This window comes from Glycine max, chromosome 8 (genome assembly GCF_000004515.6).
Source record: "Glycine max cultivar Williams 82 chromosome 8, Glycine_max_v4.0, whole genome shotgun sequence".
Taxonomy (NCBI): Eukaryota; Viridiplantae; Streptophyta; class Magnoliopsida; order Fabales; family Fabaceae; genus Glycine; species Glycine max.
In genome coordinates, this window is record NC_038244.2 from 7,893,204 (window position 1) to 7,916,327 (window position 23,124).

General features: G+C 31.9%; 2 protein-coding genes and 1 pseudogene across 2 annotated transcripts; all 3 read right to left on the reverse strand.

The window, feature by feature from the left end:
• Positions 1-607: 607 nt before the first annotated feature.
• On the reverse strand, positions 608-6,906 carry LOC100811736 (urease-like; annotated as a pseudogene).
• On the reverse strand, positions 767-3,525 carry EU5 (urease SBU-III). Its single transcript, XM_014778406.2, has 7 exons — positions 3,115-3,525; positions 2,917-3,025; positions 2,519-2,658; positions 2,266-2,368; positions 1,558-1,682; positions 1,312-1,470; positions 767-910 (listed from the first exon to the last, which is right to left on the reverse strand). Exons 1-7 carry the CDS (start codon positions 3,523-3,525, stop codon positions 767-769), a joined length of 1,191 nt encoding a protein of 396 aa, XP_014633892.2.
• A 2,890-nt stretch (positions 6,907-9,796) lies between the features above and the next one.
• LOC100814944 (U-box domain-containing protein 6) lies at positions 9,797-15,030 on the reverse strand. Its single transcript, XM_003531139.5, has 6 exons — positions 14,395-15,030; positions 13,593-13,699; positions 12,981-13,166; positions 12,707-12,814; positions 11,201-12,363; positions 9,797-10,751 (listed from the first exon to the last, which is right to left on the reverse strand). Exons 2-6 carry the CDS (start codon positions 13,644-13,646, stop codon positions 9,962-9,964), a joined length of 2,301 nt encoding a protein of 766 aa, XP_003531187.1. The 5' UTR covers positions 13,647-13,699; positions 14,395-15,030; the 3' UTR covers positions 9,797-9,961.
• Positions 15,031-23,124: the final 8,094 nt, after the last annotated feature.

The window sequence follows — 23,124 nt, forward strand, 5'->3', positions numbered from 1 at the left end:
AGAGATATGCCTTTTTCAGTTTTTGGGAAAAAAATGATGTTCGACTTTCAATTCATTATATAAAAATTTCTTTTTAAAGAAAAAAATACTGAAAGATTGATGAAACTAAATACTGGAAATGTAGATTAAAATTTAACAGAAAAGAAAGAAAGGAGTAGAAGAAAGATTGCAAATGATTTTAAATAACTGAAAATGTAAAGAACTGAAGTAAATAAAAAAAGAAACAAGTTAGAAAAAAATGCAAATTTAAGGTAGTGTTGACTAAGTAAGATTAGTCTTTGGCTAAGTCATTTGTTGCAGATTTTATGCTAGTAATTAGGATCAGTTATGTTTTGTGTTTATCCATTTCTAGTTTTTAAGTTTTAACCCTTGAGTAGCAAGTGTAGCTAGCTTTATAAAGATCATCTCTTGCACCATGCATGTGTTACCAAACGTCCAAAACATTCAGCAATATAAGTACATTACTACCATCTTAAAGCTTTGTTCTACTTTTGCCCCTAGTTTCTTCTTATTCTTTTAACATGGATTCATCAAGTGATTTAATTCTATCTTGTGCATCTTCACCACAACATGAGTTATGCCTTAAAAAGTACAAAAACAGAACCGATACCAAACCAACAAACTTAAGTTTATTGTATCCGAATTCATAAGAACAGGATTAGGGGAACTAAATGCTACACATTAAAACCTTAGGTGAGAGAGCATTTAAGCTTTTATTTATTGGAGCTAGTACTTAAAAAAGGAAGTAATTTCGAGAAAGGGGAGCTTAGGTGGTTGCAAAGCTGGTGAGGTTCTCACCATCTGCTGTAACAGTGTACTTTTCTGGGTCGGCAGTGATTTGTGGAAGAGAGTCATTAAGTTTCATGTCTAGTTTGGTGAGCTTCCTCACATTGCCTACTGCTTCCACCCTCTTGTTCAGTCCGTATAAAGCATTAAGTTCTGCCTACTGTTTCGACAGTGATTTGGTGTACTTTTCTTGTTCAGTCATTAAGTTCTGCTTACCACCTGAGGAAGAAATAATGCAACATACCTAAGCCCGAGTGTTAAAAAAAAGACTAGATTTCACCAACAGTCACTGCTACTAAAAAAATAAAAGAGGGTGTGACAAGACAACGGAAACATGACACAGTAACAAAAATCTTAAAACCAAACATATTTTGAGAAATGTCACATGCACACTGCCCCATTTAATTTCAACTCTTAATTGGACAAATGTATGAAGCACCCTATTTATTTTTTCATATATAATAATAAAGGTGAGTTAATTAGGAATAACATCTTATGTAGATGGGCTGAGTTTGAATAAAGGACCTCTCCAACTCGACCCATAGCCTGTGAATCAGAAGATATAATGCTAATTGCCCCAATATCATGCAAAATATCTTCAGCAGCAATTGTTCCCTCTCTTATCCTTGAACATGCAAAAGCTAAGTCTTCTGGAATTTCCCTATTCAGATGATGGCAGACCATCTGCATGTCACAGAAAGACTAAATTGAGAACACCACATGTCATCACAATGTACATCATTACTACCTCCTACCAGAATTATATCTTACCAGCATGTCAAGATACTCATCTATAGTATTGACAGTAAAAGGGCGCGTTGGGTTTGTTGATGAGGGCAGGACATTTTTCATACCACATACTTTGATTATATCTGGAGCATGACCACCACCTGCACCTGCTCAAGTAAACAATATAGAAACATCAAGAATCAGCCAAGTACAACTTAGACCAGAAAACAAAAGCCACATTGTGTTTTCCATTTCTATTTGTGATGGCAAGATGTATGTAATGTAAAGTATAAAGTTTAAACCACGTCCAAGTCATCATTGCCAAAGTAAAGAGAACAATATCCATAAGAATAGGGCATTTGTAGAAGTGAGAAAATTTACTAAAGGAAAAACATGTTTTAATCTATCACCTGTTTACATCACAGTTCAATAAAAGTGGACAAATGTTGTATTATAAAATATATGCTAGCTCCTTTCTCTACACTAATACTCCTATAGATAGAATTTTACTTGTCATGTCTGAGACTTATAAGATGAAAACAATTTTGAAGTTAGCATTATACCAGTGGTAAGTATGAATAGTTCTTCCTTTAAATGCAACAATACTATGTTCGACAAATCCAGCTTCTTTTAAGGTGTCAGTATGTATGTTAATCTGTTATCATAAAAGTTAGCAGCGAAAATTGATTAAAATTACAAAAGAAAATGTAATGAAGAATGTTATACCTGGATATCATATTGATCAGCAACTGTCTATTGCTGCGGAAGCACTTCCCCAGTCCTCATGCAGCTTCAGCCCCATTGCTCCAGCCTTGATTATTTCATGCAGTTCATCAGGCTTGGAACTACTCCCCTAAAGCAACCAATAGAAAGTTTAATTGACTTATTTGAAGAAAGATAGGTCTTCTATAGGTGCATCACGTAACATTGAACAAGAAACATAACTTTGCAATATGCCAAGAAAAATAACATATAAACAGAAGAGAGAGAAAAGGCAACACACTTTGCCAGTGAAACCAAAGTTTAGAGGCAGGTCATCAGTTGATTGCAGCATTAGTTTCATCTGAGATGGTGCTGGTGTACAAGTTGTGGCGCGTGTTCCAGCAGTCGGTCCGGTTCCCCCTCCCACTAATGTTGTGATGCCTACATACAAAGTAAATAAGGACTCGTTAAACTCCATCAAATTCATCTGCATATATAGGCTGATGATATCTGCCCTGGGGAAAAGGAGATGAGGGGAGAGATGTATGCAATAATTTCTCCCCTTTAACCAAAGATTGGGAGTGTTATTCATGAGAGAAAGTAGAAGAACCTGCACTTCCTTGACCATTCGTCAATATTTAAAGGCACCTGCTGTAATGAAACTTTTCAGTATAAATTGCTTCTAGTTGTAAAACTCACTACTTGATATGGCCTCATCTACTAATTGAGGGCATATATAATACACATGACAATCTATAGCCCCAGCTGTTACAATCAACCCTTCTCCAGCAATAACTTCAGTGTTAGCCTTGATATGAATGACATGCAAATAAGTTGTGTCAAGATAATGGTGTATGAATTCAGTTATTGCTTTGAATCTTTGAAAGGGGAACTTACCCCCATGATCATATTAAAAAATACGCCATCCATGATGTCTGGATTTCCTGCTTTTCCAATTGAGACAATAAGGCCGTCTTTGATGCCTATATATGCTTTGATGATTCCACTATAATCAATTATCACAGCATTTGTTATAACAGTATCCAAGGAGATTGCAGGTGGATGCCCACATGACTGGCCCATTCTATCTCTTAAAACTTTTCCACCTCCAAAAACACACTCATTACCATAGAGAAAATCTTTCTCAATTTCAGCAAACAAATCGGTGTCGCCAAGACGGATTTTGTCAGTAGTTGGACCATACTTGTTAGTATATTCTTCACGAGGAATGATTGTGGTGAATGGACTGTCAGAGTCACCAGTAATACCTTCACTGGGAAATTTAAAATTGAGGGAAGCAGTCTTCATTTATTCTCAAATGTGGAATAGTTAAAGATGTAAGCAAAGGTACATAACAATGACTTCAGTAACAAATGATAAACCTTGCATTTTCCTCTTCCTTATGTCCAAATCCCCCTATTGCACACAGCCTCCATTGCTTCTCTAAGATTGGTTTCATTAACTTGACCATCAGCAATGCCATTACCTCCTCTGATGACTTTGTTATCACCAATGCTTACAAGATTAACGCTCTTAGTATCCCCTGGCTTTTTAAGAGTAAAAATGTTTGTGGTTAATCATTTAGAATCTAGTAAATGAACAAGTTCAGCTGTTCAACTTCTGAACATGTTATAAAAAAATAAACAAAAATAGCACCAATGTAGAATTGCACCTCAAAGCGAACAGCAGTCCCTGCAGATATATTGAGGCGCATGCCATATGATTTCCTTCGATCAAAAGTCAAGTAGGGATTCACTTCAATAAAATGATAGTGGCTTCCCTCCTAAAATTTCCATAAATATTAGGCAATGTTTGCTTCAGTTAACTTGAAAAGGCTAACAAAAAACCAATTTGTTTGGATATTTGAACTCCTGAACTTTATTATTCTAACAAGTTTCAAAATTGTAACAATATTTGATCGACAAGAAAGAATCTCAAATGATTCTGGTTTTTGAAACAGTAGTAGTACACAAGAGATGAAAAAAATTGTCTACATTTGCAGCACTTGAAGGCAAAAGCATGCACACACTCAGACTGAAGTATTCAGAGGACCCTGAAAGCCATTGAAATCCTCAAATAATCAAACCAGTAAACAAAGTAAAGAAACCAGCACAAACGGAATAGCAGTTGTTAACAACTTAACATCACTTCATTATTTCGTACGTTAGAAATTACAATAAGTTCAGAAAAACAGCTTATCACACTGCATTCAGAAGTTACAGCCAGCGGCCATACATGCAACCATAGCAAATCTTGGGCAATTTTTAAAATTGCATAAATCAGTTTGACATTTTAATGCATAAAGAAAAGTAAAAAAATTGTTTAAAATGCTGAAGTGGTAGGAACAACACAATGGAAAAAATCTTCTAGATAATTTAAGGCAAACACCTGAATTGGCCGGTCTCCATTGTTGACAACTTTGAGAATCACTGCTTTCCTTCCTGGGTTAAGAACTAGACTTCCATCTCCATATTTTATTTCACCTGGTATTCTATTATCTTCCATGATCTCAGCAATCTTGTCAAGTGAAGGTACTGCAAACACATTTTCCACCCACCAAGAGAAATGCTAAGTGTTCCTACAGAGTTAAACCTGTACTTGTGCATATCCATAACCATAATATATTTGGTTTTGCATCAGTTTTAGGAAAATCGTGTCAAATTTTCATGTTAACACGAAGGAACTTCATCTAGCTTTCACTTTTCCATGTTTTTTACGCGTGTTATGTGATTTCATCATAAAACCAAACAAACTATACAGTAAAAGAGTAAATGTTTTCAAACCATATGCATATTGGAGGAATATTTAGCTCTTTGGAGTAATGTAGTGACTGGTTATATGTTCCAAGCTATATTAGCTTAAAAAGAAAAACCAGATGGCTGACCATCATTGACTGGTCAATAATCTTTTCTCAAAAAATTTAGCTTCAAATTACTTCTTAGATATTTTAACCTCTCATAATTCAATATTAAAATAAAAAAAACACAAGAAATTCCTCCCTTCCCAATAAACAATGGAAATGTTGATTATAAACCAAAACAGAAAAATAATACAGAAGAATATTCGTGATCGTAGGTAAAACTTAAAGGATAAATAAAAGATTCAGTTTGGAAAGTCATGTTCAATTCAAATGGTTAAGCAAAGCTGCAATGATACATGCATGGCATGACCACATCTGGAAACACTCATCACAGAGAGAGAGATATACCAACTAACAGATTATCAATTTTCAAGATCATAATGGAAGCAAACCTGGAAGAAAAGAATCAAATAATGCTTGTTCTAAATCTCCATGCTCACATGAAATTGGATCATGAACTGTGACTAATTTAGTTCCATCAGGAAAGGTAGCTTCAACCTATATTAAAATATAAATACAGGTAATAATAATTAATAATGATTACAAAATTTGCTAATCACTATGTCAGTGAGAGGGATGAGAGGAGAGTCCTAAGATAAATTAGGACAAACTTTGAGATACACTTATCCATTGAAAGTTTAAAATCCACAATACAGAGATTAAATAATGATGAAATATATTAACATTTTCTATAATAAAAAAAAATATGTAGTTTGAATTACAGCTGCAAAAAGAAAGATTGTCATTAGTAACTGAACTAATGACTTATGTAATAATGTCTACAAAGCCATTAGTTTGAGTGCTTTTATTGGTAGATCATAGCTACATTGCCATAGTGGGACAAATACCTGAACAGCATTCAAGAGATGTTGAACCTCTGGAAGAACTTGTCTCCCGTTTAAAATGGTTCATTCAACTATTTTCTAGTTCAGAATGACTAAAAGAACATGGAGTCCATTCATATACTTTCAAGAAACTCTTATCTAAAGCAAGGAGGGGACAAGAAGAAAGAGCATATATATGCCATGGGGTTTGAGAATGAGATGATGAAAAATGACATAATTATACATACAAAAATACAATACCTCCCCAATAGATGTTTCCCAATGCACATTAGTTGTGCCACAGTCTTTTCACCATCACGAGCAAATTCCATAATCTGTATATAAAAACAAAAGCATATATGCTAGTTAGATAATCATTAATCACCAGTAAGGTTTTAAAAAACAAACCGCAACTGTGATTTACGCCGCAACATCAAGGTTTTTTTAATACGCAACTGCAACGTGACCGCAGTAATTGCATTTGTCCACGATATCAACAAACGCCACGAAACCGCAACACAACCACAACCAATATTTAAAACCTTGATCACCAAAGAAAAATGAGGAAATATATACAAATGCAAGTACCTGCGTGACAATGAAAGACACAGCTTCAGTATAATTGAGTCTTAAACCACGAGCAAGACGTTTCTGAGCAAGGTAGCCAGCATTGTGCAGGCCTAGTTTCTCCACCTCTCTTGGACTCAGTTTCATTTTTCACTATTCAAACTTCAAAACTCCTAATTAAGAAACAGAAGCTGAAAAACTCAATGAATTTTTTGGTGATAGTATAGTAGTTTATATTATATCATCATAAAGTTCATGAAACAAAGAGAGTCAGAAGAGTATGAGATTCGTGGTTCTTACTTATAGCAGAAAGTTTTGCCCCCTGTCAACAATAATGAGTCCAGAAAAAACAAACCATGAAACTATATAGACGAAGTGCCACCTTGCAGTAGGAGCTACACAAGCTGCCACCTTGGTATATAGAAGCTGCATGCAAGTGTGTGGACAGTATTCTATCGTAAATGAAAGCATCCGAATGAGGAGTGTCTCCTTTTCTACTTAATCAAACTTACTGTTTATTAAATAATGTGACACGGGATTGTTTTAATTATTTAACCAATGGTTTTGAATCGAGACTGAGCTTAGAATATGTAGCAATATCAAATAATTTTTTTACCTTAACCGTATGGTTCATCGGTGGAAAAGGACATGATTAATCCGAAATTCTATAATAATCTTATTCAATACAAAAAGTTATGGTTCCATAAAAATAAAAAACCTACTACGTAATTATTATGTTAGGGACAATGAGCATAATTATTAAGAGTGAAGCATTTTATTAAATATTAATTACATTATTAAAAATTAAAATTATTATTATAAAGTTAGTAATTGATAAACGATTTATAATTAATTCATTTTAAATATCATTTTCATGAAGGTATGATAACAATTTACACTGCCACTTGAAATTACTGATACATACATCATTTTGTACGCTAGCTAGCAACTTTGGAACGTATTGCATCGACAAAATTTCTCTCTTATCGTCATTCTGGGCTCCTTCTACGTGTTACGTGATTCTGTCCATCGTCTTGTGAGTCTGTTTTGCTACTTTCATTGCATGGTGCACAACCGTATATAGTAGTAATTACGTGATTTTTTCCTTTTTCTTTTTTTTTGAAATAAAAGTCTTTGGGTGGGTGGGGGGAATATCTCACTAAAGTTAAAACAAAAGTACACCATAAATCTCAATGGTAGTTTAGTTTATGTAAATACTTCTAATTGACCTGTTAATAGAGCACTACCATTTGAATCGACCTTCGCCGTACGATTGCAAAATAGAATTCTAGTTTTAGTAAACAACAATAATATTTGTATCAGTATAAATAGTATTAATTATAATAATAATGATAAATACTACATTATATATATATATATATATATATATATATATAAGAATAAAATATAATTTTCATCTTTTTTTTTAAATATATGATTTTAATTTTTTTTTATTTTTTAATTGAAACATTTTATCTTTCACTTTTTAAAAGATCCATAATTTTAGTCATTACATTTTTTAATTTAGATATTTCATTCCCTAATTTTAAAAAATTCATGATTTTAATCTCTTTAGTCAATTTTAGACTTATTATTGATTATGTATTTTTTTTAATAAATTAAGTTTGTTAATAATTAAATAATTTTAAAAAAAATTATCATATGTATAATAAATAACCAATTATCCATCAATGTTTAAATAATAGAGAGATTAACGTTTGAGATTAATCATAAAAACTAAAATTATGAATTTTTTAAAATAGAAAAATAAAATATCTCTATCAAAAAATGAAGGACTAAAAACACAAATTTAAAAAAATAAGAGAACAAAAATTACATTTTATCCTATATCAAAAAAAAGTGAACACTAGTATTAATTATTGTAAACAATGAAAACTATATATTTGATTCATACGATATATGGATGATCTTACATTAAAGGAAAAATTGTAGTCATAATGTCATATAACTGCTTCAAATGTCATTGTTTACATTTTAATTATGACAACATAAATATGGTCTAGTGAATAAAAGTACTAACAGATGACCCAGAGCGCTACCGCTAAACTTACTCAACATTACTCGTTGAACTAAATATTCTTGATACTATCATTTGAAAATGTGGTAATAATATGTCCAACACTCAACAGGAAGAAGATATAGTTGACTTTCGATTGCTATATGGATCCTGAGTTTGACTAATTATGTCAAACTATAAAGATCTCATCCACAATGATGTTCCAGAAGTTTTAGACAGTGCTTTCTAATTCCTTGCTACTTTTATCTTCGTTCAAACAATTGTAAATAATTGATTCGCTGTTTCTCACCTTTTCTTCTGAATCCAGACGTAGGATGTTGGTAGCGTACAAAACCTGATTAATTTCAACAGAAATTAAATTTGAACCGTTATAAATTCTACTAATATTTTTTTTGAGTGATAAATGATACTAGTATATACGTTTAAATTAATTTTCGTAATAATAAATTTTAAATTTAAATATTTATTGCGATGTATGAAATTAATAATAGGCGTAAACCAATGGAAGATTCGCTAAAGAAAAGGTAATGTTACCAATTGGAAATCACTTTTTCCCTTCCTAAAAAAAATAGCAAGATATCTTGTTTTTTTAACGGAAAATAGTAAGATAGCTAGACGTAATAATTTTGGGTAAACAAATAAAGCAGTGAATATGCAAAAAAAGAAAACTAGTTTTTGTACTTTCTTTTTCCTTTCATCTCCGATGATGAAACAAAATCAATATACTTTTCCAGTTCACGATACTCCAATTTTATTGGTTCCTCGTCAAAATAAAAATGAAAAATTGTCCTACAACCGAAGGAATGCGAACAATAAAAGTCCGATTTTCTTATTAAATAAAAGAAAAAACATTTTTTAGTTTAAGTGATTCTAAAGTATAAACAGTTATCAAGCGCAGCCGCTCTGCCCTAATGATCTTATCTTATCTTTTGACCTAAAACACGATTAATTAGTATTGGTCATAGAACAATATCCAAATCGAGAGAATTGCGGAAAAGCAACCAAGAAACACGGACCAAAGAAGACGCATGACTGCTTAAAGCTGAAAATGATGGCTAAAGCGACATCAGCTAGCTTCTAACAAACTTGCACTCTTTACTAACTACTATCGTGTAACCTTTATAGTTTGTTTACCAAGAAACACCTTAAGACATTATTATTCACAGTTAACTTCAAAATTGTAAGCCTAAGAATTGAAGCCCTAGTGAAATATAAACACCCCCCAACAAAAAAAAAAAAAAAAAAAGGAAAAAACACTTGGAAATTTGATATTACAAAGAGGAAAGCGAAAGAAGAAAACAAAATCCATAAATTACACAGGCCTGTACATCTCTTCTTCGCTTTGAACCAAAAATAAGCAGAGCACCCCATGGGAACAAGAAGTAGAGGAGGAGGATAAAAGCAGGGCCACAAAAATAAAAGATGCTAACACAGATTTACAACAACCAATGGAACTTAACACTGGTATACAGAATAGCTCTTGTTTTTCCAGAAAAAGCTAAAAGCTCTCCCGGACTTTCTTCTCAAAATCGACTTGCATATCGGTTTCATTTCAGCAGGTGGCATAGACAAATCACTAGCAGTTTCAGGTGGGCACTTATGTGTCTTAACTGGTGAAGGGTCCCGTCGCTGCTCTCGGAACAACATTAAGAGTTTCTGAGCTTTTTCTTGACCTCTTGGAGTTCCATTCACTGATATTGAAACCAATGCTGGTATAACCCCTTCCTGCAGGACCATCTCACTACATTCCTCACTTCTATTGCACAAAATTAGGAGACAAGAGACAGCTTGCTCCTGTTCTATGAGCTCCCCGGTGTCCAATATTGAAGCCAATGCACCGATGAGTCCAGGAGTTGATACGATTTCCTCCCTTCCAACTTGAGAAGTTGCTAAATTTATCAAAACAGCTACACATTTTTCTGTCCAAATGCTATCCCCCTCGCCTACAAGAAGGGATTGTAAGCCACTAATGATGCCAAATGAAAGGAGGCATGGAATATTGGAGGGCACAGTAGAAAGATTATAGAGAGCATGGAGAGAATCTTGCTTGCATTGAACATCAGAGTCAGATTGAAGAAGCTGGATTAGGAACTGGACAGCCTGAGTCACGCCAATCATAGGCTTGGCTTCTTCAAGGCAAGAGAGATTCAAATAAAGAGCAGTTGTACAACCATAAGAACTAGTTTTAGAAATCATTTCCTCCAACAATGATAATACTCCAGCTGATAACATAATTTCCTTATTTCTGTTGAAAAGTAAAGATCAACTTCAAGTTAATAATTTGCAGAGGTTAAAAATAACAAAAATTGTGTGAATTTAGAAGGAGCTAATGAAACATTAACTCTACCATATTGGTAAATTTAAGCCACATTTATTATTGGAACATATTAACTGAACGAACAAAATCATTCTCTTTCTATTTTAAATATGCTAAAAAAGAATCAGAGTCTAAATACTGAAAGAAATTATGTATATCATCAAGTTGTAGAAATGCATTCAATGTGGGCAGTGATTAATTTTTTACATCCAATAGCACTATGCAAATGTCAGTGATCAGTTTTGATCATCAATGGCTTTGGCTAAAACACAAGGTCATGATTCTCAAATAGCAAGAACTGTTTTGATTTTGTAATCATATGAAGCAGTTTTACTTAATGATTAAAACTAAAAAAAAGCTAGAAATATAAAGCAGACCTGTTATTATTCACAGCCAGGTTGAAGAGAGCCATTGCTCCACTTTCCAGAGCCATCAAACTACCTTCACGCAAAGCTGATTGCAAAAACTGCAAAAGTGCTTCAACAAACCCATTAGCCCCCATAAAAATCCTGGCTTCCTCATCATCCCTCAGCAACAGCCTTAACTGTTCTACCACTTCACATTGCTTCCTCCAATTGTTCCCCTCAGTCAAGACTTTCAGAAAGCTAAAATACTGCTCAGAGTCTTCCTCTTGTGCAGAAACACTTTCAGTTCCATTTTCCACATATTCCTCTGAGATACCGCTCTCTTCCAAAGGAACCACAAGGACACCCTTCAACTTGCAATAGCTAACACTATCTATAGATTTTGAATTTGTAGATTCAGACTCTGATAATACCATTCCCCAGTAGTTAAGATCAAGAGATTCAGGAGGGCCTTCAGGAATAGGAACTCCATTTTGTTCACACCAACTAGCAACAAGGCCCTTAACACAATAATTAGGAGTCAAACAAAGATGTGAAAGTTTCTGCTGGGTCTTTGGGCAGTTGTTGTGCCCATCACTAAACCATTTCTCTATCCAAACCCTTTCATAAGTTTGCCCAGAAGCAATGGTAACAGGATCATACATAAGTTGCAGAGATATTGGACACCTTAACTCTTCAGGCGGAAGAGGCATCTGCCCTGATTTCCTACTATTATTTGGTTTGAAATTAAAGCAACTGAGTTTTGAAAGCTGTCTGTCAAAGGCTTGACAATGACTACCAGGAACACTATCCTCAATGGATCCCTGAACACTGGGAGAACAAGGTGCAGAACCCTGAGAATCATTGTCATCTGAGAACTCGTTTCTAAATAACTTGGAGTATTTCCTCATAAGATGTAAAAGATATGCAATAATTGATTCCTTCCGCTTGTCTTCCTCAGATCGAGCCCTCACTATGAGTTTCTTGAGAGCTCTTCTTTCGGCAAGAGCTGCTCTTGAAGATGCAATTCCAAGTCTAGTAGCAGCCTGGTGAAAAGATTCAAGCTCATTGCTGTCATTAGAGTCATTCAACTTTCTTCCCTGTTGGAGCAATGCAATTAAATCATCACCAACTTGCTTCTCTGATGGATCAAGTGCAAATTCTATTGTTGCAAATTCATTCACAATCTCCTGAACCTGAACAGGTAATCAATCAAACCTCAGACTGGGTTATAAACATTGACAATGATAACGAGAAAGAGCGATATTTGTGCATGTGAATATACAAATGCCTGTGTTACAGAAAACCAAACCCCGAGTGATGTAATCAAGGTTCATTCAATTATTTTGGAATAACAAAATAAAACATCTGAAATAGGTCCCTCTAATTCATGTGATCACGACAGAAATCAGCAAGAATGAGTAAGACCCACACTTAATATAATAATAATAATAGGATCGTGAACCTAAAACTAACCACCACCACCCATGAGGAGAAAAAAAGGTATACAGCATCAGCCATGTTGCTGAATAATATTACCTGACACCCAATAGATTGTGGAACAATATCTTCCACCCGTCTAAGACTATCTTCAAGAGCACATTTAGCCTTCTCAAATTTTAGGAGGACAGAATCTCCAGTTATAGCCTGCATCATAATTAATGCCATAAGTAAGATATTTTACAAAGATGTATGTCAGGTCAAATAATTTTACCTGCCAACAAGAAAGAACTGCTTCACGGGATAAGCTAAAATAAAAACTGTATTTAGAAACATAATCAGCAAATAAAACTATAGAAGAAATAAATCATACCAAGTAAAGTTTACTACACTCTGAGCAGTGCTGAAGAACATTCTTGACTTTCTCCAAGGCTACATGCAATGAACATAATGCCTGAATACCAGATTTACTCCTAGGCCTAGCAGCTTCTAAAGAAGGAAATACAGACAGTACTTTGCAATAGATTATAGAAAGAGTCTTGCACATCTGTCCATGTAACTGCATAAGAAACCAGATAAATATTGGTCAGACTACATTACAGACAATGAAAAAAAAATTAACCAGATGGCAAACAAATGCAAAAAAAAAAAAAAAAAAAAACACTGAGCAAGAAAAACAGTATTCACACAGGCCATTACTGTTTTTCTTTTTCATTTGGCCAGCAACGAAAAACATTTGCTTAAATGACAGATACGATAACCATGAAAAAAATTGTTCATACACCTTAAAAGGTAGACAGATTGAACTGTTTTTCTTAGTTGAATGCATACATTACCCAAGAAAACAATAATAAAGAGGCAGGTTTCCATTTCCTACCTAATTAAATGAATAAAATAAAGAAATTAATACAAAACATATTTGAGTCTTAAAAAAGCATTAGAATTTCCCAAACAGCATGCAAAATAATCACAGACATGATCATACCTTGGCATCACTTGCGGCAAACAGATTTTCCTCAACCTCAGCAACATCCATCATTCACAGTCACTGTCTGTGTTAACTTAGGTACCAAATAATCTCAAGTATTTTATCTGCAGAACCAAAAAAGGAGAAGAAAGGAAAGAAAGTAAGCTATCAAAAAAAAAAAAAAAAGAAGTTCAGAATCGAAATTCAAAACACCATCACTCTCTCTATTCTTGCCTTACATCCAGGTTTATTAAGCCTGTAAAATAAGCAGAGAGTAAAATACTAAAGGCCAAACACTCAAACCAAATTTCAGTGAAATTCGAAAGAATCAGGAAGCAGAAAACAACAAATTCAACCTTGTTTTACTTGCAGAGTATAAATCATAAAATTATAAAATATCATGATATCTCTCAGGCATGATTACTCCATTTAGGCAGAGAGAAAAAGAAAAAAAAACAAACAAACAACGGCTACCAAGCTAGCAAATCAAGAAAAAAAGCCAAGCGGTCATTAGATTTGTCATGTCCTCAATTTCTTTCTCAAAATAGCAAACAATCTTTTTTTTTCTTTCTTCTTTCGCAACACTTTTCTACCCAACTGAATAATAGGCCACAAGAAAAGAAAAAAAGAAAAAGGAAAGATTGTACACGTCGCTAAATTTTCAAAACACATTTCGAAACAGCACAAATTCATAATCCATCGGAAGCATAACAGTGATTTCAAAAGATACAGCAGTTTCATCAATCCAGAACTTTCACCAAAACAAATTAAAGTAAAATCTGCAAGATTAGGATTAGGGTTTAGAAGCAAAACGACATACCGAGCTGAAAAATAATAATAGTAAGTAAAAATCACAGCCAAGGAGGCTTCATAAAAAAAGAGAAAGAGAGAACGAAAGAAGAAAAAAGAAACGGTTGGAGAATAGCGGAATTAGGGTTATTGGTGTTGGAATCGGAGGGCGAGTGTTGATAGAGCAATGAGAAGTAAGTTAGAGGGAGACGAAGAAGAAGAAGAAGAAGAAGAAGAAGAAGAAGAAGAAGAAGAAGAAGAAGAAGAAGAAGAAGAAGAAGAAGAAGAAGAAGATATGGTTATTGTTGGACAGTGGAATTTTAAGAAACTTTGTTGTTAAGTGGGCATGGAAGTAAAACTGAAGTGTCTATTTATATTTTTGGGTGGATTTTTTATTTTTATTTTTATTTTTAGGAGAGACAATTTTATTTTGGTTAAGCGGGGAAGAATAACTAATAATTTGTTATCGTTGTTAATCTGAGATTAGTTTTGAAGACGAAGATTAGGGTGCGCAAGTAAAACTTGTTGTGCACCGTGGCAAACTTTTTCTTACCCTCTCTTTTCCAATTTTGCCCCTTTTTCATTCACTTACCTGTTACCTCTCTTTTCCAATTTTGCCCTCTCCTTCTCTTCCTTTGAAAGGGAAGAGATGAGTTAGAATTTGCGCCACAGTTTCCCAACCGACCTCTTCGTTTTGTTTTGTCCCCTGCTTGGAATTGTCATACTTTTAAGGCAATTACAGTTTCTTCCCTCTCTGTTCTTTTCTCAAGTTTGAAAGATCAATGGATTCATTTTTACTACTCATATTCATGTTTAAATTCAAATTCAAATATAATCTTGCCATGATTACTTCTAATATCTAGTTTTGTAAGAATAACAATTTTTTTTACTATTAATGGCTTACTAGATTCTTTTTAGTGGAGTATTATTAGTATTTTTTTTAGATACAGGATTATTGTTATTTTTGTGTTTAGATATTAATTAAACATTTAATGACTAACTTTTACTATATACATATTTATTTATGTATAAATTATTTTATAATATATGAAAAAAGAATAAGATTAAATTGCTTTCATATAATTAAAACCTTTTTCATAAATTATCGAAGAACTTATTAAAATAAGATTAAAGCAACTTATAGATAAATTATAAATTATTTTCATAAATTCTCTCGAACACTTACACAAATATTCATTACATAAAATAAAATAAATGATAGATAAGAACTTCTAAACACAAAGAAATGAGGAATTCCTATCAAGATTTTAGTTCATCTTAAACTATAAAATACTATAATGTGAGAAGGTAATAATATATCAGTTCTTATTTTAATTTAGATTTTTCATAAAAATAACCCACTTATGTATTAAAGATAAATGTCGTTAAAAAATATATTAAATGTAAATGTGTTATTATTTTAATATTTTATATATATATTTCATTTTAAAAAAGACAAATTCATTAAAAAAAAGTCTTTTGAAGAATTACATTTTTATTAGATTATGAAGAAAACTTTTAATTTAATCCTCTAAATTTACAATCGTCATCACACTAATTCTTAAAAAAAATATATAATTACTTAATTCGTCTCTCGATATAAGTTTTTAAAAATATTTTGTCAACAAATGAATCTCCCAAATATTTAGGTAACATCTAAATGGTGGTTTTTCTTAAAAATACATCTACCTACTAAAGAATAGTAAGAAGTTCAAAGTTATTGTTTTTAATGTTAAAAACTTGAACTGAGAAAAAGGAGTAAGACACATTTGAAGGGGGTAAAAAGGTTTTTCTTCTTCTTATAACAAGAGTTAAAACTACAAAAGACTTTAAAAAGTATTTATGGGTAGTACTAGCAAATTGTTGTTAGAAAGATACAATTTTTTTACCAATGACAAGGTAGTCATTAAAAGTAATGATTGATTTTTATTAAAAATTGTAAACGTACATAAAATAAATATATTTTTTAATGCATTAATATATATATATATATATATATATATATATATATATATAAATAAATAAAGTAGGATGTTTTGATTTACACAAATGCTTACAAATTTCAGTCATTAATTATGAAACTAATCATTTTTGTCTCAAACTTAGTTATACTAAAAATAAAATTTATCATTCCCCATAAGTATATTTTGTGATAATCAAACCTAAATTATCTTTCACAAACTGCTAACAACTAAGATACACCTCCATTTAGTACATATATGGATTATATGTAAGAGAACCGTAAATTTTATAAATTGTAAACAACTAATTTTATCCAAATTACTTTATAATAATAATAATCACTTATAATTATTTCTTAAACTCTAACATCTTCCTCATTTTCTTTTAGAATTATTTTTGTGATTTGTTTCCTCTTGTACTTGATATATGTACTTAGTGATATTAACTTAACGATAAAATGAAAATAATAATAATAACAATAAATACTTTTTCTAACAATGTAAACATATCTTTACATTATGTAAAACAAAACAAAAAATTCTAACTCAGATAAGAATACCTGAGTTATTATAATTCTAATACATATCTTTAATTCTTACTCATAATAAAAAAAATTATCATATAAAAAAAAATTAAACCATGATATTTAAGATATCTAATTTCTTGGTGAGATCTCAAAATAGCAAATTTCACCGTTATGAAATTAATCTTCGGTTTGAGCATTAGTCATACTTAAAAGTGTATTATGCACGAATTAAACTCATGTTCTTCCTCCCCACAAACACAAATTTAATATTTTGTCAACTGAATTAGTGAATATCATGCGCGCTGATAACAACAATTATGAACTATTTTGTTGTTGGCATTAATATTCAAAAACCTATAGACGTAAATAAAAACTATAAATTCACGTTATACATAAAATAAAAAATATATTTTATATGATTAAGCACAACAATAGCACATTTGAATTAAGATGTTCGTGTCTAAGACTAATATATTATGTTGTGAACGATATGATCGTTACCTGAAGCTTTACGACCAAGATTTCCTCCATTGCTTAAAAACTGATCAGCTGCACCCAAATAATCACGTTCATGACTTGTTATATTATTTATAGATTAACAATCACAATCTAATGTCACTAGATTCCAAACAAATAACGACTCTTCCTCTAATTCACCTATCACAAGTATCAAACAAGCAAATCTTTTTTCTTGTGGCTGAGAAATCAAAATATATATGAAAACCAACCCTTATCCGTGAGAGAGCTTCATCACCAACCTTTATAAGGCATAAACTTAAATATGTGTTTATGTACTTGTTGGCCGACTGATATTTCCTTTCAAAGAAATCACGTTTTAATTAAATTATTTTAGTAGTGAAATTCTATGTAGGAAATTAGATTGGAAATTCATTTACCTTAGCAATCCTGTAAATACCGGCTTGAATGTCGGAGTGAGAGTTCATATATACCAAATCTTGGCTTGTAAAATTCCACTAGAAATTTCAATCTTTTCATCAAATATTCTATTTTCTTGAGTTAGTGTTGAATGGGTTTTTTTAGATGTCATATGAGAATATATATAAAAAAATATCACTAATTAAAGAAATGGAGATGAAAGTGTAAGAATATTATTGAGCAGTATTTTAAAGGGGTGTTGTAGGAGCAAGTTTTTTCATCGTAATGATAATAATATTAAACACTGTTGATGTATGTTAATTTTCTGTACTGGTGGATAAATCTATTAGTACAGATCCTACTTTGAGCATAGACAAATAATATATCTAAGAGAGCAAGTCTAATGAAGTGCATGCCTTTTCCCATTAACGTATAACATATATATATATATATATATATATATATATATATATATATTTAGTTTGAGTCAAAAATCACATGTCCTTTAACTCATTAATTAACCTCGATTATTTTGTTAAATAAATCATTTTTACACGTGTAAATATACAACATAATCTTATATCACTCTAAATATATATTATTTTAAAAAATTAAGGAAATGACCGGGGGCATGCCTGCCCCTCTTCATAAGACTGCTTTTATGCTTCCTCCACACAACTCACCTTAATTAGTATGGTTGTATCAACGATATCAAGAATAATTGGTAGAATTTGAATAAATTCATATTCTTTTCTACTTTAAGCAAATTGCTTGTATGATTTTGCAATGATTGGTGTAAAATAAGCTTAAACTGTTTAAAAGGATTAAGCAAGATCAAGTTACTATCATTTAACGAGTATCTAAAAACTGTGTGGACTACGTGTGAGGAATATTATCGCAATCAGCACTAAAAAGCAGGTAAACATTCCCCTTATAATTGGATGAAAATCATAAATTTAGTTAAGAACTCCTAAAACTCATTATGATCATATAGTTTATATATTTGACCAAGACCAATAAGATAAAAAAATGAAAAATCAAATAACATGACCTACTTTGCATAATGGAGTTAATGATGAATCATGGATGGCAAGTGATTGTCTCCTACAAGAGAGGTAATAGAGGCCACGTTCTTTGCATGAAAGCTACAACACCACTGGGAAGAAAAGAATCCAGCTAACTACAAGTGCATGGCCCCTGAAATCCACAGTGTTTATTTGTTTGTTTATATTACACTCCCTCATACTCTCATAGGCCACATGATATCTATTTGTGACTGTAGCAGCATAATGAATGTTTAGAGAATCTGGACTATGAGCATGTTCAGGATTTTTGGGAGTCCCCACATGTAAGTAAGCCCAACCAGTCTCGTGGGTCCAATTGTCAAACCCAAGTTTTTTTGCCCACAAGAGTTTTGGTCAGAACTGAACCTACCTGACCCCACGATCTTCAATACCTTCTACTTTTATCTTCTTGTTAATTACTACTACTTCAAAGGAACTTATATTGCTACTATGGTAACATGGGGATCTTTCTACCAACAAAATCGGAATGTGGGGGCATGATCAACTGACTCACACCACAATTATGGCCCTATGGGATATTTTTTAACTTAAACAAGTTAGACAGACGTGTCAACTGCTAATAAGTTGGTTATAATAACTTGGTATATATAACATGTCATGTGCTGAAATGCTATTAAGAACCATGCTTTTCCTATGAATACAAATAAAATAAATTTAAGCAATTTCATGATCAATCGAATGCAAATGAAATGTCTTTTTTACGATATAATTTAAGTTTAAAATATGATGATAAAAAATACATTATATATATAATTAAAAAAATAAGGATATATAATTCTATAAATTTATATATTTTTCTTCAAGAGAAAAGAAAATATTATTTTTCCTTTCAAATCATATAGTACTATACAACACATACTTTTATCATTGATTATCTCTTCTCTTCACTTTTTTTTTCTTTTTTTATTTGTTTTTAGATATTTTCAAATTATACATTAGTGATAAGGAGTGGGAAAAAATCTCTTTCTCTTTACTTAAAAGGCGTCAACATATAAGAATAAAATAAAATAACAAAACTTATATTAATACTCCAAACTTGAGTAGGGGATGGGTCAAGTGTTATTTTATGGTATTTTTTTTTAATTATAACTATTCAACTGTTATTTTATTTAAATGATTATTGTTGACTTTTCAAGCGTGTCTAGACATGTGTCTGATGTTCTAAACTTGAGTTTGGATGAATCAAATATAATTTTTCTTTAACCAAGATATTTGGATGTATTGAAAACATAATTATGAATTTAAGACTCAAATTTCATTGAAGCAATTGAAAGTAACTTTTTCATCACCCTAAACCTGAGTCACAAAAAATGTTCCCAGTATATTTCTATCCTCTTGATGAATAATAAAGATAAAACACATGTGCCTAGATGCATATTTGATAAATTTATATCCAAACTTAATTTCGATTGTACGTTTTCAAATAACTTTATGTGACAAAATTAAGTTTTAATATTTTTTATCCAAACAAAAATCACGTTAACAACTCACTCATATTTATTTAAAATCAATTTTATAAATTTATATTAGTTTAAAATCAATTTTACAAACAACAACGCATCCAAACATGCAGTCAATCTCACCGTCAATTCCATTAACTATAATTGATTTCTTAGTTGCTATGTTAGGTATTGTATCTAGATTTTTTCAAGCAAAAACAAATATCTTTATGGTTTTAAAAACAAGTAAAAACTCTCGTGTGGAGCCATAATTAATTTGTTTTGGTGGGTTTTATGGTGTACTTACGAGAAAACACACAATCAGATGTCTGGGCCTTTGGGTCTTCGTACCATCAGGGCCCATGCTCTCGCCCTCTTTGGGTCTTCGTACCATCTTGTGCATTGAACTCACCTTTTCTTGACTTTATGCATTTAATTGATCCAATCTTTAATTCCCTACTGGTTTTAGACATACCTGAAATCCAAGGTAAATTGCTTAGATTTTGTTTGGATTTGGATCTTTGAATTCATGAATGTAAAGTGAAATAATGTTTATTTGGGAAATTATAATTATGATAAAAAAATTAGAATCATGGGTAGACTCTTTGACTGTAACATATGCTTGATAGAATGCCTGAAGGATTTTTTTTAATTTTAGAAATCATGGAACTACTACGGTTAATATGATGACCTCAATTTTATCTTATTGTTTCGGATCTGGCATTTATCATTTTATGGCTTCTTGTTGGTGGTTTTCTTTATTTTCTATATCAAGGTTGGATGTGTTTTCCTGTTTAAATTTTTAATTTCAAGTATGTTGAGATGGGTATATGATATTCTTATATTTTTTACCTTGATACCTTCCAAATTTCATTCCTTTCAGGAGTTTTGGCACTGCTGACTTCTTCGTTTGAAGATCTCATTTTTACGGAAAGTGCCATCAAAAACTAGATTGATAGCAGAAGACAAGACAGTCTAGATTCCAATGATTATCTATAAGGTGCTTTTTTTTTATACATCAGAAAGCAAGAAAAACAAACAGAAGACTACTTCCTGATATAAGTTTCAATCTATATCAGAAAGCAAGTTCAACGATAGTTTAGGAGGACTAACTTTCAAGACTTTAAAATGAACTGTTCCAAATTTAGCCAACCAATCCACACAACCATTTGTTTCTCTTGAAGTGTGATTCAAATTATCAATCCAATCACGAGACAACAGGCCTCAATATCACAACATTTAGTGCTAATTACAAGAATGCTGGGTAACAAGTCTTAACGAGAGAGTCATTAAGACATACTAACATAGTATTTTGTAAACTAGGATTTCGAGTTAATTAAAAACGTACTCCTTTTACTCTTATTGTTTACTATTTAAGAAAATTAGTTGAAATTATTTAATTTTTTTAATTTTAAGTAAAAAATAAAGAATAAATGTTAAATAGTGTCTAACATTAGTTAATGAAATTAAAGTATAAATATTTTTTATTGGAAGACAGAAAATTGTGTCGTTGATTATCATTTTTACACTTCTATATTTTTTCTATAATAAATAGTTTTATCTTTTATTTCTTTAACCAATGTTATAAGAACATCGGTTAACAAGAAAATAAAGTTTTTAAAAATAGAGTTTCAATTAAATGAAAATTGTTTTTAGGAATGATATCATTCAATCAAAGTGAAATTAGGTAGATTTGCAATTAATTATAAAGTGTGTATGGAGGAGGAATCCATCTCTTTAAAGAGTAACTTCAATTATCTTTTTTTTCCTAAATTTTTCTTTAGTCTAACCTCAAATTAGTTAGAAAATAGAGTTTTACAGTATCTTGGATTGTACAGTTTTTTTTCTACTAGTTTCTACTCTTTTGTCAAGGTTTTAGAGCACCAAATGAAGTTGTCATCCATGATGTCTCGCCCAACAAGTTATACCTGTCAAGCAAAAGCAAGTGCACACACAAAGCCACATGGTAGCTTAATAGCAGAAGATAAATGCCAAGTTATTTGAAGAACTTGCCCAACGAGGAACAACTCGACCAATGAGTAAAGGCCATTGAGGCAAGAAAAGAAATTTAGAAATCTAATTGTTGAAGAATTCACTCAGTGAGTCTCAACTTGCCCAACGAGTATAATCACATCAGAAGTGCCTCTTGGAATTCTAAAGAACTCCCTTAACGAGTTGATCACACCTTGAAGTGACAAGACTGAGGCCTTAGGCCTAATATAAAAGGGCATTCCCTTGGGATTAAGGAGTAAAATTCTAAGGCATTGTGAAAAACACGAAAATACAGAGCTTAGACTAGTTTTGACTTGTGAATCATTTCTTCTTCTTCCACTTTGTGTTTTCTTTCTCTTGTAAGGCTTCTCATGACAATGAAACTATGCATCATGCAGAAAGTGGTCAACAACATTTGACTCATCAAGCAAGCATTCTCACATTTTTTTTGTTGGGTGGTGGTGGGTGGTCTTTGTATTTTAGGACTCCAAAATCTTTGATTGTCGGATTAATGTGGATTGTCATGAAGGACAATAGATATCACTTGAGGCATGTTTGCAAACATGAGGATAACCTTAGTACTTATGGTTGGACTAAGCACAATGGACGTGATTTTGGACATCAAGTGTTGGTTAATCATGGCATGACCATGACTAGTGGTTTTTTAAAATCAAAAGTAGAAGGCAATGGTTATGGTGGGGATTGGACAGTTCGAATTAATGTACAAATTGATAAGTGAGTGGTGTTATCAACTTCAATTATCTTCATATATGTATTAAGGCAAAACAATTTTAATGTTTGTAGCTTTTCCTTATAGCAAAATAGATACTAGCGGGTTTGATGAAGTATTGAATTAAGGGAAGAGGAACTTATGGGATCCT

What these genes read in the sequence shown, in the direction of transcription:
- EU5 (XM_014778406.2), bottom strand. Translation starts at nt 3,525, where the DNA reads ATGAAGACTGCTTCCCTCAATTTTAAATTTCCCAGTGAAGGTATTACT. An exon ending in ATGAGTATCTTGACATGCTG is followed by an intron (nt 1,471 to 1,557) that starts GTAAGATATAAT and finishes TGTGACATGCAG; the next exon opens with ATGGTCTGCCATCATCTGAA. An exon ending in CTATGGGTCGAGTTGGAGAG is followed by an intron (nt 911 to 1,311) that starts GTCCTTTATTCA and finishes GGACTGAACAAG; the next exon opens with AGGGTGGAAGCAGTAGGCAA.
- LOC100814944 (XM_003531139.5), bottom strand. Translation starts at nt 13,646, where the DNA reads ATGATGGATGTTGCTGAGGTTGAGGAAAATCTGTTTGCCGCAAGTGAT. An exon ending in CACAATCTATTGGGTGTCAG is followed by an intron (nt 12,364 to 12,706) that starts GTAATATTATTC and finishes TTACCTGTTCAG; the next exon opens with GTTCAGGAGATTGTGAATGA. An exon ending in CTGGCTGTGAATAATAACAG is followed by an intron (nt 10,752 to 11,200) that starts GTCTGCTTTATA and finishes ACTTTTCAACAG; the next exon opens with AAATAAGGAAATTATGTTAT.